This window comes from Coptis chinensis, chromosome 6 (genome assembly GCF_015680905.1).
Source record: "Coptis chinensis isolate HL-2020 chromosome 6, ASM1568090v1, whole genome shotgun sequence".
Taxonomy (NCBI): domain Eukaryota; kingdom Viridiplantae; phylum Streptophyta; class Magnoliopsida; order Ranunculales; family Ranunculaceae; genus Coptis; species Coptis chinensis.
In genome coordinates, this window is record NC_141461.1 from 100,267,435 (window position 1) to 100,284,928 (window position 17,494).

A 17,494-nucleotide genomic window follows, 5' to 3' on the forward strand; every position below is an offset into this window, starting at 1 on the left:
TTTCACTGCTACTTTATTTGTCACCACCGCAGACCAAATACCTTAGAATCATTTCACATTTCTTTATCAAGCTATCTGGCCACTCATATATGTACACATTTTGTAAATGGTTATTTGGAAAGAACAGATTTAGCAAGCACAACTCTCCCTTGAAAAGCAAAGTACATTACCTGCCCACCCTGTAGCTCTCTTCCTTATTTTGTCAACCAGGTCAGTGAGATGAGCACTCTTAACTCTATCATGCACCAAGGGTACCCCCAAATACTTTTCAGAAAAGCACCCAGTTTTCATGCCAAATATTACTTGCTGTCTGCTGCCTGAGATGCCATTCCTGAAGAGTCTACTTTAAGTCCTGTTAATGGCCTGGCCAGAAATATTTTGATATCTCAAAAGAAATTCTAGTCTCACCATTCCCAAAAATGAAGATGTCATTTGCAAATAGTAAGTGAGATGGCCTTTACAATCACATAGGTTTGACCATCTTCTTTTCCATAAGGCGATTCTCCTGCTTAAAGCCTCTTATGCTAGTGCAAATAAGGTAGATACATCATGCAAACAGAGAACCAATTCTGGGTTTGCAGGCCTTCAAGGAAATGAGACTATCCGTGTTCAGTGTGGCAATACTATCGGCGTGGACGACTATCGTAGATAAGATATTACCTTTGAAGTATTTGCTTCCAACTTTCCTGAAAGCATTTAACTTCAGACTATAATAAAATACTTCTCTTGAATTCCATTCAAGTAACAGCTCGTCATTGTGGATGTAAAGAATACTTTGCAATCAATGATGCAATGTTGACAGTGTATTTTTTAACCCAGACCTGCTTTCTGTAGTCCTCTAATACCCATAAATATACTTCAGTGGATGTTATCATATCACATAAGCATAAATGTCCATTCATCTCCAAGAGTTGCATCTGTTTATGTCTTTCTCCTGAGCAACATCTATCTCCAGGGTGTGAAATCGTGACGAAATCCTCACTATTCATTTTGAATAACAGGATAGACTTGGAACAACTAGGAGGTATTCGATAATTGCGTTCAGAAACCATCCAATGTAGTGCTCCATTTAAAACTACAGGGGGTCTTTCAAAACATGGAACCTCATAACAGCTGACAATCTTCCTCAACAATTTGGTGTGCAAGCAAAGAATGTAGTACTTCAAGTAAGAATATCCTAGACACAAAAAAAGTATTCTATATTCCCTTGTTGGTGTGTGGAAGAATAATCCACATGCACAATATCTCGTATCTGGAGCAATCATAGTTATTTGTTCTTGTGTAACAGGATTCCAGATAAAGAAAACAGTGTCATCAGTATCATCATTTCTGTTCTTCCAGTGAGCAATAGAATTACTATTTCTGAATAGAAGAAATCCATTATATGAACCAATAAGTAAAGGCTTGTAGCCATTCTTAGTGCGGAAACGCCTCCTTGACGATACAGCCTCCTCAAAACCATCAATATAGTGAAGCAGAACTTCACGTGCATGGAGGTCAGTTTCATCATGATGGTCAGTTTCATCACTTAATACAAGATAGCAGAATGGGAAACACTGAACAAGAAGAACTGGAGTGCCTCTATCAAGGTGCGTGGCAACAAAACTTGGTTTTGACAAGAATGCACAAAGGGTCCTGCATACACGTAAACATTGAAATGCACATTCAGCGCTAAGTCTACTAAGGATATCAATAATGATATCATCTGGGAGGAGGAGAAGTCCATCCTCTTGAAGAGGGCTATCATCAGCAGGAGGATTTTCAGAGCAAAAGCCTGTATCAGAGACTATGTCTTGGATAACAACAATTCCTTCGTTTATTTCTTTTGGTTCGATTTTGAGGACAACATTATCATCTAATAAAGAAGTATCGCCGTGCAGTGCGGTGTTAAATGTTTTGTTTAGTTGTAGCTGACCCCACAGGATAGGCATCCATGAAATGCATGGAAGAATTATATCCATTTTACCTGTGATAAACCAAAAAGGGTCTAGATTAAAACAGAAAACTGAATCCATCTTATATTAACAGAAGATAATTTATTACAAATATAGATTAAGGTTTACGAAGAAATAAATACTCAAATGAAATTGATGAATCAACCAGTACTATCAAATACACTACAAGTCAACATTAACAGGTATGTAATATTTTAAAGGAAGATGGCTACACTTTAGTGCAATAGACGAACCAACGACTCAAGGTGCAGTGGATAAATGATAGTTCAGATTGTTATTTCTGGCATTGGATGATACAATTTTCCTTCTCAAGAAAGAAGGAAATTATCAAATAATTTGTGGCAAAAGTAATACATTATTGTGAATTAGGCGATTTGACATCCAAAGGAAGAAAGTAATTTGAAAAGGGACAAGTTTAGGTACAAGATACCAAAGAAAACACATTTACACCAAAAAATCTTCTGAGGAACCATGGGAGATGAGACATTTCGAATTACTGTGCAAGTACTTTGGATAATTGAGTAACATATTTAGCAACATCTGGGAAATGCATAGGTACCAAGAGACGAAAGAAAACATATTCTACACCAGAAAACGTTGAAGGAACCATAGGACATAAGTAATTGTCGAAAGTACAATGGCACGTACATATCGAACTAAACTACATCTGTGGTCTGCGGAGAGGTATCATCAATGGCCTAGAGATGTTTAGGTGCTGCATGAGGTTTATGTTGGGCTGTGGTCAAAGGACTTGGATGGATCATATACCAACTCAGACTTTCAACCACCCCGTCAGTAAATGTCACTTTGAACCAAGGTTTCCTTAATTTACTTCAAAACTCGGAAGTTGGTAATCTGATAGACCTTAGAGACACTAGATGCCTAGATGTTATTCTTTTTTTAAGAGTGCGCAAAATTAAGCATATCAGGTCAGATAACAAGGTTGAGAAGTTCTAACATCTCGATCTTCCACAATCTCATTGAATATCAAAAGTTTAGAGATTCTGTTAAAAGTTTATGGCTCCTGTCAGCACCATGCAATTTATATGCAGATAAGGCATTTGGTCTATATTTAAAATTTACTTACAACTAAATAATTGTATCTTTTGGAATATTTTAATGCTCATAGAATGCAATATTACGGAAGATCAATAAACTATAACACTTATAACATATGACATAAAAAAAAAAAAAACAGACCCGTTGGCTATTGCGAAGTCTGGAACCAACAACTAGTCTCTTGTGCAGCAACTTCAAATCTGGTGATTAAGAAGATTCAACCATTATTTGAAGGAAAACGTTGAGTACAAAAACAGGGGATCACTCACCTTATACATAAGAAGGACGTACCTCTCCTTGTAGGACTCTGTTTTCCAACTCTAATCGAAGTTGAATCATTTTGCCCAACTATTCTACGACTCTGACTCAATTACTTTGTACCACAAGCGATACTTGGATTGCTTAGCTGGATTTTTGTAAACTGATTCTGCTACGTCTAGGCAAACAAACCAAAAAAAAAATTAGTTAGAATTCTTAATTACATAATTAAGGGTCAATCTGTTACAGTAGCTACCATGTACCACAAACATATAAAGTCCCAATACGTGGAAGAGGTTCATTGGCGAAATTGGCCTTAGCAAAACACGTGCATATCACGTGAACAGAATGTAACTTGCTCTCCAAGAACCATTTTTTTTTTTTATTTGTTTTCTTTTTTTTTGCACTGCCATTTGCAAAGACTGTTCCTTTTCGTCCTTGTTCAGGTGATGGTTCTTACCCTTTTCATGAAAATTACAACTTTCGTGTTTTTTCTTTGTCAAATATATTCATTGAAGTTGTTGTATGATTGTATCCATTTATTAGTGGTAGAAACTTGTCACCAAAAGGGAAAACGTTTTTGTGTATATAATACTGAATAAGTTCACTATATCGTCCCTGGATTGCAGATTTACCTTTGAAGTTGCCTAAGCTAAGATGGAAAACTACAAAGCACTTGGAAATCGACTCTTGAGAGTGGAGGTACAACCTTAATTATCTTTTCTCTGCCGTTTGTACACAACATTTTTGTGCAATTAACCAAAATGATTTTTTCTATAGAGTAAACTGAATGGAATGAATAGAAGTCTTAAACTAGTGATTGGTTTCGTAAGACATACAAGACAAATTGAAAGAGGCAAAATTGTTACAAGGTACTATTTCTGGTTTTTATGTTGCTCTTCTACTTCTATTTATATCTTACTAATATGTTTCTTTAGCAAAGGCAACATTTTAGCTGTTCTCAGAAGGGTACTAACTACTAAGTATCAAATAAATGCATTTTAGAAACTTTTTTTTGGTGATCTAAATGGAAAATCTCCCCAAAAGATACTTAGGCTAACTTTGGCAACATTTTTGCTCCTGTGAAGAACTACTGCAGACCTAATGGTTTATTTGTCTGTATTCCTTATAGATTACCTTAGTCATCTGGTAACTCTTTTGTTTTAGGTGAGCTCATATGCAATCACACACTATATATTACAATAACATGGTTGTCTTACACCTGGTTATATATCTTATAGTACACGTAATGGTAACATGCGTGCGGAAATTGAATTCGCACTAAATACGAGTCAAGATTAGAACCATTCCAGCTATGATTAGAATCAGGGGCGGCTCAAGCCCTAAGCAAAGTTCCAATAAAATTGTTACATCTTATAGATCGATATGATTTGTTTACGTTATTTCATATGAATACAAATGTTTAGTTTATTTAACAAAAAAATTAGAAGATAACAATTATTGTAAAAATTGATCATAACATTTTCTTTTTTCTTTCTTGAATAGTCTCCCCCACTAACATTTTTTTTTATAACAAAAAATTTAGAAGATAACAATTATTGTAAAATTGATCCTAACATTTTATTTTTTCTTTCTTGAATAGTCTCCCCACAAACTTTTTTTTTTATATAACAAAAAATTTAGAAGATAACAATTATTGTCAAAATTAATCCTAACATTTTCTTTTTTCTTTCTTGAATAGTCTCTCCACAAACTTTTTTTTTTAATTTAATTTTATTGATAAAAATAACAGAAATACAAAGTGAAGTAGAAACATAGGAGTGTTGTGAGGGAGATCCTAACATTTTTTTTTTCTTGAATAGTTTCCTCCACAAACTTTTGTTTTTATATAACAAAAAATTTAGAAGATAACAATTATTGTCAAAATTAATCCTAACATTTTCTTTATTCTTTCTTGAATAGTCTCTCCACAAACTTTTTTTTTTAATTGAATTTTATTGATAAAAAGAACATAAATACAAAGTGAAGTAGAAACATAGGAGTGTTGTGAGGGAGATTCTTACATACAAAGAGATCTAAGACAAAACACCATAAATACATGAGGAAGAGTGGAAGAATAAAAAAAATGTCCTACACCCATAACATCGTAGTAGATCATGGCCAAACAACAATGTCACAAACTTGAAATTTCAATAGATTTATTTAACAAATAATTACACAAGATAGATAGAGAATTTTACACCAAATTAAACAATATAGAAAAACCAAATAAGGCAAAAGAATGATAGAAATAATATTGAAGTGTTGGCTTCAATTTGATAAATTGTCATAGGGTGTTGAAGAAGTTTAATTAGTTATGGAGGCGTGCCTGTTTATTTATTGGGGAATGCGAAAACGTTAGGGAAACGAAGAGGTTTAATGAGATTTTCTAAATTCCAATTTTCAAATGTAAAACCGTTTATCTAAGGGGTTAAAATAAATGAAAAACAAATAGTGAGTTTTTTTTTTCACAATAAAACAATAATAGACTTAGTGTTTATCTAAGGGGTTAAAATAAATGAAAAACAAATAGTGAGTTTTTTTTTTCATAATAAAACAATAATAGACTTAGTACGGTAGGTGGGCGGAGATAAAAAAAGGTACTTGTTACTGACGGACCCCAATTTGTGTTGGGCGGACTCCCACCAAAAAAACGATTATTACAAGTGTAACATTGGTTTTAAAAAATCTAAAAAAAACAATTATTACAAGTATGCCATTGGTCCAAAAATTTGAATTGACCCCGAACTTAAACGGCCGGCTGCTGGGTTCGATTAAGTCCCAAACGACTTGGCCTTGCGTTTGAGACTTAGTCCAAACGACCTAGCAGTCGTTTTGGTAAAAATCCCAAACGACTTGAATCACCGTTTGGGACTTAGTCGAACGACACAACACACGGGTTAAGAGCCCAAAAACGAGAACTTTGAATTTTTTTTCAAAGTTCAAATCTAAACGATACTGACTACACCGGGATCGAGTCCAAAACGATGTGGCCGTGTCGTTTAATTTGAACAGAAAAAATGGTCACACCGTTTGGACTTAGAAAAATCCCAAACGACACGGCCCCACCGTTTGGACTAAGTCTCCAACGATATGGCCACACCGTTTAAACTTAGTCCAAAATGTGGCCATGTTGTTTAGGATTTGAACTTTGAAAAAATATATAGTTACGTTTTTGGCTCTGCCGGTGTGGTAGGATCGTTTGGGAAAAGTCCCAAACGCTGTGGCCAAGCCGTCGATTTAACTTAGTCGAAACGACCCAAATTTCCGTTTAAGTTTGGGTTTTAATTCAAATTTTTTGGACTAATGGCATACTTATAATAATTGTGTTTTTTTTAGATTTTTTGAAACTAATAGCAAACTTGTAATAATTGTTTTTTTGGTGGGAGTCCGCCCAACACAAATTGGGTCCGTCAGTAATATGACCCTAAAAAAATAAGAGAGAGAGTACCTACGTGGGAACCACGTGTGCTAAGGCTAGTGACTAACTGACTATAATGGATGTGTCGAGATGTGATGTATCTTCCGTGTCAAGTAATTGGAATATATAGAAATATCGGAAATGTCCAGTACAAGTGTAATAAATTTCAATATTTTAAATTATATCGCCGATATTTTATGGCTCCACCAAGTTATCCATCCATGACTGAACGAGTTCTTGCTTTTGCCCACTGATCAATCCAATCAAAATTTTAATAATTTGATTGCCTTTGGAGTAAATGGGTGTTCTTACTCTTCTGTTAATTCTCATTTTCCCCGTTTCTTCTAATGCATTTCATGAACAGTTCAGTGAGAACTACTCAGTACAACTTATGAACACAGCAAAGGAAGATAAAGAATGGTTGGTTTCAATAAGAAGACAGATACATGAATACCCAGAGCTCAAATTTGAAGAGTTTAATACTAGTGCTCTTATTAGAAGAGAACTAGATAAGCTTGGTATCTCTTACACTTACCCTGTAGCTAAAACTGGTGTAGTTGCTCAAATTGGCAATGGTTCTCGCCCTGTTGTCGCGCTTCGTGCTGATATGGATGCTCTACCTTTGCAGGTATAATAAAGACCATTTGCTTAATTTTACTTGAATTGCTATTTTGTTTGTTTTGAAGTTTTTATTTATAGGAGCTGGTTGAGTGGGAGCATAAGAGTAAAGTGAATGGTAAAATGCATGGTTGTGGACACGATGCTCATGTGGCGATGCTACTTGGTGCGGCGAAATTGCTTAATCAACGGAGAGATTATCTTAAGGTCATTATTTGATTAAGGGTTTTATACTGTTTTATTGATTAGTTGAAACAAATAGAAATGTATTCTTTGCTTTTGTTTTGAGTTGTAGGCACTTGTGATGTTTAGGGATCTAAGGAGTTCCAACAAAGTAACATGCGTGAATGTTGAAATGCAGCATTTATGAATTGTATGATTCTCTTGCAATAATTTTCGGAGTGGTTTCGTTATAAGTTTTGATTATGCTCTTCTTTGTTTCCAATAAGTTAACTTAGTTGCAGGAAGCCTTAGTCAGTTCGATTTGTCTAGCCCTCCAAGAGACTTGCATCTCCCCTGTGTAGCTTATTTAGAGTCTTTGCATATCTGTGGTTGAGTTATATATAACAATGGTGCAACCTTGTATGTAGAATACTCAGAGCATCTTCGGCTAAAAGCATAATATTGAATCCTTATTGTATAGATCTGTCACAGCCATATATATAAGGTTACTCTGTTTCTACATTAAAAAGCTCCCAGTGTGAAGTTTAATTAAAGAGGAAGAAGGATTGAAATTCTTGGTAGGACATACACTTGATCACGTTTTGTCCTAGTGCAACCTTCCTTCACCTGAGATAAAATTGACACTGTATAGTTTGCATTTATGTAGTATAAATTGGCCATTTCTATATCACCGGGTCTATTAGAATCCTCAACTTGTTATATTATTTGATGAAGGGAACTGTGAGACTTCTTTTCCAACCTGCAGAGGAGGGTGGTGCTGGAGCGTCTTATATGGTAAGGGAAGGTGCCCTTGGGGATTCTGAAGCAATATTTGGAATGCATGTCGACAACACAAAGCCAATTGGGAGCATAGCTTCCATAGCAGGACCTGCATTAGCTGCTGGATGTATCTTTGAAGTTACGATAGAAGGAATAGGTGGGCATGCTGCCGAGCCCCACTTAAACATGGACCCAGTACTTGCTGCATCCTCTGCAATTTTGGCACTGCAACAACTCATCTCAAGAGAAATGGATCCCCTCAATAGTGAAGTATGGACATGCAACCAAGTACTTTGAATTTAATGCCATATTTATGTTTTCTGCAACTAATTTATGTGAGAACGCTGTTGGTGCGGTCCAAAAGTTGGTGTCAACGTGACATCATTCTTATTAGCTTAACCTATTTATCCCTTTTTACCACTGAAGAGAAAAATATGGAACTACGTAATTGATTTTACCATGCGTTTACTCCTGGCAGTAGAAGAAACTAGAAAGACGTTAAAAACCTCTACAGCATGTTGAATATTTGGTCCCAAAGTTTTGAGGAAATGCATAGTAATCATAGTTTATTCTTATGCAGGCTCTTGGCATTCCCTATTTATTGTACTAACCTGTCAGTGACATTCTGAATACAGCTTCTGTACCACTTCATTGCACAAAAGGACCAACTCTTGGGACCCCTATACTACAAATCTAGAAGACAGATAGAAAATTATCATGATAAAACCTCTCGTAAACTTCTTACTTTGCTCTGGTATCAGGACTGTATTACAATATTTTCTTATAGACGAGATTGGTGAGTATGTTCCTACGTCCTAGCTTAACGACAATCCTTTGCATACAATTTTGGTTTACTTAGTTTATAAAAGCTTCTAACGTCTTTAATAACCTGCAAATTGGAAATAATGATGCATTGATGCTTATATGAATTGGTTAGTCATAGTCTGGTTTCCTGCCTATATTGGTATGTTTGAAGCCTACTTGTTTAGAGGCCTGAAGCTTAACATTTTTTTTTTCCTTCCATAGGTTCTCTCTGTTACCTACTTTCGAGGTGGGGATGCAATGAATGTGATTCCCCAATCTGTTCAATTTGGGGGCACTTTGAGGTGTCTTACAACAAATGGCCTACACCGACTCCGGTGGAGACTGAAAGAGGTAACTATCATCCATAATTGACCTTTCTATTTCGCTTAAACACATACTGATTGATCAAGCCTGTGATGCTTATGAAATATTAGTGTATGACAGAGTTTGCCGAAGATATTTGTGGATTCTCTTAGAACAGGATATACTTGCTTAAAGTTAGTAGTATATTTCTCTCCATTACGTGTTTGTTCTATGTAATTGTAAGAAACAACTTCTGCATGAAATAAAATTATGTATTAATCATGTTGATATGCATGGAGCTGGATGCAGGTGGTCACAAAACAGGCTTCAGTACACAGATGTAAGGTTATTATTGACATGAAGGTGAAGGAGCGTCCAGTCTACCCAGCTGTCATAAATGATGAAACCTTGCATGAACATGTGGAAAGGGTTGGCAGGCACTTACTCGGTTCCGAGAATGTCAAGTTGTGTAACAAGGTGTTGGCAAGTGAAGATTTTGCTTTCTATCAAGAAGTGATTCCTGGTGTAATGTTTAGTATTGGAATCAGAAATGAGGAGTTGGGTTCAGTTCACTCGCCACACTCCCCTTATTTTTTCCTTGATGAAGATGCCCTTCCCATTGGGGCTGCTGTCCACACTGCGCTTGCAGAGATTTATCTTGATGAACAACATAATTTGTTGACCAAAAATATCGTTTAGTTGTGGGAGATCAATACAAAACTTCATAATTACTTTTTTCTTTGTGCAATTCTGTTAATCAATACAAAACTTGGTAATTTTTTTCTTGTAATCAGCGAGTTCTGAGCCTGGGGTATGTGGGGGTTGGTTTCTGTCTGTACTCATCCCTTTTCTTCGTCAGTAACTCCTCTCTCTCCCTCTCCACTTTCCACGCCTTTTCAATCTCTCCTTCTCCCCTCCTCTCTCTGCCTCTCCACTCTCCACGCCTTTCCAATTCTCTGCTCACGCTAGTGTAATATACTAATATGTATGACTAGTTTGCTGATTTGTCATGTTGAGCTGTCACATTCTTCTGCTGAATTGGATGGTGATTGTGTAATTGATCGTTATATTGAGCAACTAATAAGGCCTATATTTTTAAAGCCCATAAAAAAGCCCAACAAAGACGTGTTCTTGTTTCAATTTAAAAATGTTTCACAAACAGAGTCAAAGCAATTTTTTTTTTTTTTTTTTAATAGTTCTTGGAATAAAATTCATGCTTCCCATTCAAAATTATTCAATTTGGAGTAATGGGTATTGTTTTAATTCTCTTTTTGCATCTCTTTGCTTTTTGTTGTGTTGCATTTCATGGACAGTTCAGTGAGAACTACTCACTGCAACTTATGAACACAGCAAAGGAAGAAAAAGAATGGTTAGTTTCAGTAAGAAGACAAATTCATGAATACCCAGAGCTTAAATTTGAAGAATTTAAGACTAGTGCACTTATTAGAAGTGAACTAGATAAGCTTGGCATCTCTTACACTTACCCTTTAGCTAAAACTGGTCTAGTTGCTCAAATTGGCAATGGTTCTCGCCCTGTTGTTGCACTTCGTGCTGATATGGATGCTCTTCCTTTGCAGGTATAATAAAGAACCTTTTTTTTTTATAATCTTGTTGAGTTGTATGTTAGTTTGTTGAATTTTGAGTTTTGGAGTGTTTGTTGATTTTTAGGAGCTTGTAGAGTGGGAACATAAGAGTAAAGTTGATGGTAAAATGCATGGTTGCGGACACGATGCTCATGTGACTATGCTACTTGGAGCTGCGAAATTGCTTAATGAACGGAGAGATTATCTTAAGGTGACTACTATGCACATTGCTTGTATCTTTTCCAGTGCCATTGTTTATGTCATTTACGTTACATTTCATGATAAATGCGTAGTTAACACATGTTTCTTTTGACTGTATTTGTATGAAATTGTCCCATTGTTGTTCCAAATGTAAGAATGGTCAGTGGCATGTATAGATTTTATATGCAATAATGGACCACTTTCCTTTACTGAGAAAGAGGTTCTGAATTGAAAATAGCAATATTGACAGAAAAAATGGTGGAACTTAAATGAAATGAGGGGATTGTGTTGGTTATGGGAATGTAGGCTCGAGATATGCAAATTCTGCTGTTAGAGTATAAGTAAATAGGTGTGTTGGGTTTTAGAGAAAACTGAAGTATGGGTACTACTAGACTACTAGAAAAACGGAGTTGCTCTTAGTCGTGATAATTGTCAAGCTGTAGGCTGAAATAAAATTACTGAATTTCATGAATCCATGGTGTACAGATTGATCAACCCTCTCCTAGGATGAAAAACACCACCAAAGAAGGCCTTGTTGTCCAACTGCTTCTATTTTGATCTACCTTCTGTTGAGGCATCATTGAATATTTGCTCAATTGGATTGCGACATTATTTTAGAAAACAACTTCAACTGTCATTGAACTTTTAGCACACTCTTTCCTCATGTCTAAATGCCAAAAATCATGCACATCGTTTTCCTCAAAGGTGCAACACTAGTACATGATAGGTCATTACCATATATCCAGGATCTAGGACAGCTTCCTAGCTGATGTGTGACTAAAATGGGCACTACCATACCTCTTGCGGGTTAGGTGCCTTTCCAACACACTGGTCAGAGAGAAGGAACAATGCTGCCAACATGTTGACAACGAAGCGACACAATTGATCGACTTCCATGTGCAGCATAGTTTCTCTTACAGAAATCATGGTTTCTTAATAAGCGTGCATTGCATTTTGGAGATCATATTGTTCCTTCTCAACTGGTCAGTGCATATTATATATAGAGTGCTTTGAGGGTACTTCAGTAATTTACTACTTTTTACTTCTTTTAGATAAAAGTTAGGATTATATTCAATCTCTCTTTCACCTTGGAGGGAAATCTTTCTACTTTTGAATGGGTTGACGGATCATTACGGTCGTTGATGGAGCCCTTTGGGGCTTCTTCTCTGGTTAAACTTTTACTGTTATAGTGTTAGTGGAAAAGTCTATGTCTTTTTTGCCTTTGGGGTTTAAGAATTGCAACAAGCTATAGCAGAACTCAGTATTATTGGAGGTGTTTTGCCGGAGAAGTATTTGGGGATGTCTGTATGTCAAGGAAAGGAAAGGTCACTAGAATGATGGTTAGTCCAGTGTTGGACAAAATCAAGAAGAAACTCTCTTGCTGGAAGGGTAAAAGCTTATCTTTTCAAGGAATAAGTATTCACTTCAAATCTGTGATGTGGTATGCCCACAGGTGCATTTACAACCTGGCTGTTTACAAATGGCCTATGTCTGTCATAAATGAATCGGAAAGCATCACGAGGAACTTTCTTTGGACTGGTGATCCTACCAAAAGAAGAACTGATACTGTGAGCTGGGAGAAAACATGCAAACCACTATAAGGAGGCCTCGAAATTATAAAATTGAGAGAAATCAATCTCTCTATGCTAATGAAATTGGCTTGGTCTGTGCTAGTGGGTAATGATGATTTTGCTCTCCTAATGAGACACAAATTCATGGATATAGATGGAAGTTTCATTCAATATTACAAACCATCCACCGTATGGCCGGCCAGGTTTAAGGGCGGCACGATTTGAAGTTACTACTAAGTTCTAACAGCCAATGGATTATTGGCAATGGTAACACAAAAGACTTTTAGAGAGACAACTGGTTGGAGCCCAACTCATCAACAACAGCTCATACAGCTAACTTAATTACAATGATCTCAAGGGATGCAGATCCAAGCTCTCAGCGATTATCACAGGTAACATAATTACTATACCTTAGATCCTCGCATATTTTGGAAACAATAGGAGTCAGACCTAGTTATGCTATTAAATGCAACACTCAATGTGAAGCCACTAGAATCCGAAGGCACTTTCTCCGTGAAGTCAGCTTTTGAAAGCATACAAAAGGAAAATCAGAAGGTGGGATGGCATAAAAAGGTTTGGAACTCTTATATACACCCAAGGACTGCTGCCAATGCTTGGAAGCTGTTACATGGTTGTGCTGCCACTGATGTTTACATTCAAAAATCAGGCATAAGACTTGCTTCCTCTTGCAGACTGTGTAAAGCTTTAGAGGAATCACTGCACCGTCTCTTATGGCAATGCCCACTAGCTGTTGAACTTTGGACCTGGTTGTCCAGTGTCCACACACTTCAATGTTCAACAACCTTTACAAGGATTCACTGATGCCATACTTATGTCGAAGAATTGGAGTCCTTTGCTAAAACAAATTTGGAATTCTGGTCTTCTTATAGGGATGGCTAGTCTTTAGAAGTTGAGGAACTCTGTATTCTTTGAAGACAAAGCTCCTAACTTCAATGTGTGCAAACCATTCATCAAATTTTAGATTCTCTGTCCCAACTGGTTGAATTGTGCCACCATGTACAACTCGGAATTACAGATTATAAACTTCTGGAATGTAACCCCTAGACGTAAGCAAGCGCCTCAGATAAAGTTTTGGTTTTGGATCCCACAGGAACTCAACATCTCTAAACTTAACACTGATGGTGCCACATTCGTATATCCTGGAATTTTGAGTATAGGCGTATGTTGCAGAGACTCTGAAGGAGCTTGTCTTTTCACTTTCTGCAAAATTTGGGCATTGGTACTAATGATATAGCTCAATGTCACGCTGTCATGGAAGGTGTGGACTTGGCCATCAGCAAAAATAGGCTTCATCTCTGGGTAGAAGCTGATTCAACATCAACAATCTACTCTTTCACTTCTGACAATGTCCCTTGGGAGATTCAGGCAAGATGGAAAGAATGCAAACAAAAGCTTTCTTCTATCAGATTTTCTCATGTATGGAGGGAGGTGAATATCTCGGCAGACACACCGGCTAAGGCAGGAGCTGCTTTATATTTATATGAATCATTGGTGTTTGAGGGGAGGCCACCATGGCTACATAAATTGGAGGCCCCCTATGAGAAGTTCTCTAGATTGTCATAGTTGTGTTCTTCACTGGAATGTTGTCCATGAGGATACAATGTAAACGAGGATTTGCTTTGGCAACTCCTCATACCAAATTATTTTTTTCACTTTTTTCCCTTTTTAGTACATCTAAACCTTACCAAGCAAAAACAAACAGGTATTTCAGCTTCCCTTCACTTTTTATAATTTTTTTTCATAACGAAATTTACAAACAATTAGGACAAGCGCGCTACAAATTGTGCTGCAATTCCTTTCTAGATAGCAATTTCTATCCTCCTAAATATAAACTCATTAGAGCTAGCAGTCATCATGTTGTTGTCCATGACTTTCTGCAATCTTTTGAGAAGTTCAACAGATTTTGATGCCAAAAACCCGAAAATGTCAACAGATTGTGATGCATTCTTTTATCTTTTTACTTTTTTTTTTTTTTTTTGCTATCTATTTTTCCAGCGTATGGTTTGGTTGCTTACTTTGAAGTTGGATATAGGGTTATTTGTTTCATTCATCTGCTTTAAGCTCCAACTAACGTTTGACCACGTTTGCACCACATGTGCCTAAAAGTCTAGATAAGCCTGTCCTAGAAGGCTTGTGTCAGTCCACCTTTGACGACCTCACAAAAACCATTAGAGTAGTTGTTATGTCCATTTCATATTCACTTTCATTGAATTTTCTTACTTATTTCTTGGTAAAACATGATGGTATTGAGCTTTTAATTTTACTTGTATGGTATTGGCTTAATTGACTGCTATCTTGTAATTTGTTTCCTGTGAATCTTTGCAGCCTTAGTTTACACTTCCTTCGTTTTAGTAATTTTTTTCCCAGCTTGGACATTTATACATAGATGAATCAAATGAAATCCTCATCTTCGTATATTATTTGATGAAGGGGACCGTGAGACTTATTTTCCAACCTGCAGAGGAGGGTGGTGCTGGAGCATCATACATGATAAGGGAAGGTGCTCTTGGCGATTCTGAAGCAATCTTTGGAATGCACATTGACTACCAAAACCCTACAGGAAGCATAGAGTCCCTTGCAGGACCTGCACTAGCTGCTGTATGTTTCTTTAAAGTCAAGATAGAAGGAAAAGGTGGACATGCTGCAAATCCCCATTTAAATGTCGATCCAGTACTTGCTGCATCATTTGCCATTTTGGCCCTGCAACAAATCATCTCAAGAGAAACGGATCCCCTTCAGAGCAATGTATGTCCTTAATGTATGTGTTTATGGTACTTGTAGCTTTATCTAGCTATCTAGTTTAACTTCAGCAGTGTCTTGTATTTAACGATGCAGAACAAAGTTACTAATGATTGTACTAAAATCAGTATAATTGGTTCCCTATATCTCCTCCTTTTTGGAGGTAGAATCCAATGATGCCATTTCGAAAAATAAAAATAGGAAGTTTTGTTTTAACATTCCAACTTTCAGTGGTGTTGCAAAGCCATTTGAAGAGTCATATATTATACCAGGACTCTTCAATGTGTTGGTTTGGCTCTCTAAAAGTAAATTTGCCCTGGTTTAGCTGGAGTATTCTGTCTCAGCGTTAGAAAAATGAGTTTGCTGGCCACTTAAGCATGAAGGATATTTGACCCCAAACCTTTCAACTCAGTCTTCCTGGACTATTGGCATTTCCATAAATTTCATACCACACTGTTTGATGATATCATCGAACTAGCTCACATTGGAGCAAGCTACTACTTTAGGTGACAAAGGACTGGCATTGATGTTCGCTGCTTCCCCTTAACTTGTTCAACATTGCTTGATTTATGAAAGTCTGTATAATTGGACGCCTGTCTGAAAGTCTGTATCGTCTCTGAGGTTTCTGACACCCTTAATACCCTATACATTTTTATGCATTGTTGTAAATAGCTACGGTTTTCTAACTGAATTTCGATGTTTAGGATAGACAAGTACAGATGGAGAGTAAGAGAATAGCACTAAACACAATTGTTGATGATAGAATTTTCTGTAGCCTTATATCGGTGTTTCTAAGCCTACTTTATCTGCAATATAGATTAAATATTAACTTATGCAGTTTATTACTGAAGCTTTAATTTCTTGATGTAGGTTCTCTCTGTCACTTATTTTCATGGTGGAACAGTAATGAACGTAATTCCGCAGTCTGCTGAACCTGGGGGCACTTTGAGAAGTCTTACCACAGATGGTCTGCACTTACTCCAGAGGAGACTGAAAGAGGTAAGCAAGATCCAGAATACCTGGGATCTTTCTCTGTTTGTATATCTTTATGGGTGGTGAAAGGCACCAAAGTTACCGTTAAATACATAAGTCGGAGAACATCATACTTAGAACAAGTGCTATATGCTATAGCACTTTCTGTATATTTGGCTTCACTAAACGAATTTGGACTGCCTCCCTTCTTAAATGAAGGAAATGCCTACATGAGATAACCTCATCTTTTCTACGTTCTTCTTGATATCTATGGAGCACATTGCAGGTCATAAAGGGACAGGCAGCTGTACACAGATGTAAGGCTGACATTGACTTCCTGGAAGAGGAGTATCCAGCCTACCCTGCTACTATCAATGATGAGATCTTGCACGAACATGTGGAGAGGGTTGGCAAGCTCTTACTTGGTCCGAAGAATGTCACAGCGGCTAACAAGGTGATGGCAGGCGAGGATTTTGGTTTCTATCAAGAAGTTATTCCTGGTGTAATGTTCGGAATTGGAATTAGAAATGAGAACTTGGGTTCAGTTCACTCACCGCATTCCCCACACTTCTTTTTAGATGAAGATGTCCTTCCACTTGGGGCCGCACTTCATACTGCACTTGCAGAGATATATCTTAACGATCAATGGGAATCAGTTGATCAAAAAGATCTTCGTATTGAAACTCAAGGAGCTTTGTAATGAAACATAGTCCACAGTAACTTTTTTGTATATATTATGTAAGATATCTCAAATGAGGCTTTAACTACTTAAAGCCTAATTGTAAATTTTCACTACATGACTTGCTCTTTTTTCTTGGTTGGGTGAGTTATTACTTGATAAGAACTGCAACTCTTCCATAATTCCTGTGACGTTTAGGTTAAACATACTAAAACGAAAGCATTTGTGTCTTCCACGAATCAGCTGTGATAATGAGATGGTGAAAGTATTTGAGTTGGCAAAGTGTATTATTATATAGCGATTAAAATGTTGTATCTGTTATACATTCTTTATCTTAAAACGCCAGGGAAAAAATCAGAAAAAAACAA

The 17,494-nt window shown here is 36.7% G+C and overlaps 3 protein-coding genes across 4 annotated transcripts; 2 read left to right on the plus strand and 1 right to left on the minus strand.

Annotated features, from left to right (window-relative positions):
• Positions 1–752: 752 nt before the first annotated feature.
• Positions 753–3,445, minus strand: LOC147496143 (F-box protein At3g07870-like). The gene is made up of 3 exons (XM_086564937.1): positions 3,306–3,445; positions 3,156–3,214; positions 753–1,966 (listed from the first exon to the last, which is right to left on the minus strand). The coding sequence occupies exon 3, from the start codon at positions 1,959–1,961 to the stop codon at positions 753–755; it is 1,209 nt and encodes a 402-aa protein (XP_086421063.1). The 5' UTR covers positions 1,962–1,966; positions 3,156–3,214; positions 3,306–3,445.
• A 3,432-nt stretch (positions 3,446–6,877) lies between these two features.
• LOC147496144 (IAA-amino acid hydrolase ILR1-like 3) lies at positions 6,878–10,482 on the plus strand. 2 transcript variants are annotated; one of them, XM_086564943.1, is made up of 6 exons: positions 6,878–7,321; positions 7,393–7,518; positions 8,209–8,523; positions 9,280–9,408; positions 9,670–10,112; positions 10,330–10,482. In XM_086564943.1, exons 1-5 carry the CDS (start codon positions 6,992–6,994, stop codon positions 10,057–10,059), a joined length of 1,290 nt encoding a protein of 429 aa, XP_086421069.1. In that variant the 5' UTR covers positions 6,878–6,991; the 3' UTR covers positions 10,060–10,112; positions 10,330–10,482. The 2 variants fall into 2 exon arrangements, with proteins under 2 accessions (XP_086421069.1, XP_086421070.1); XM_086564944.1 differs by having other exon boundaries at positions 9,660–10,112; positions 10,330–10,417.
• LOC147496145 (IAA-amino acid hydrolase ILR1-like 5) lies at positions 10,480–17,308 on the plus strand. The gene is made up of 5 exons (XM_086564942.1): positions 10,480–10,937; positions 11,029–11,154; positions 15,167–15,481; positions 16,346–16,474; positions 16,734–17,308. The coding sequence occupies exons 1-5, from the start codon at positions 10,608–10,610 to the stop codon at positions 17,145–17,147; spliced, it is 1,314 nt and encodes a 437-aa protein (XP_086421068.1). The 5' UTR covers positions 10,480–10,607; the 3' UTR covers positions 17,148–17,308.
• Positions 17,309–17,494: the final 186 nt, after the last annotated feature.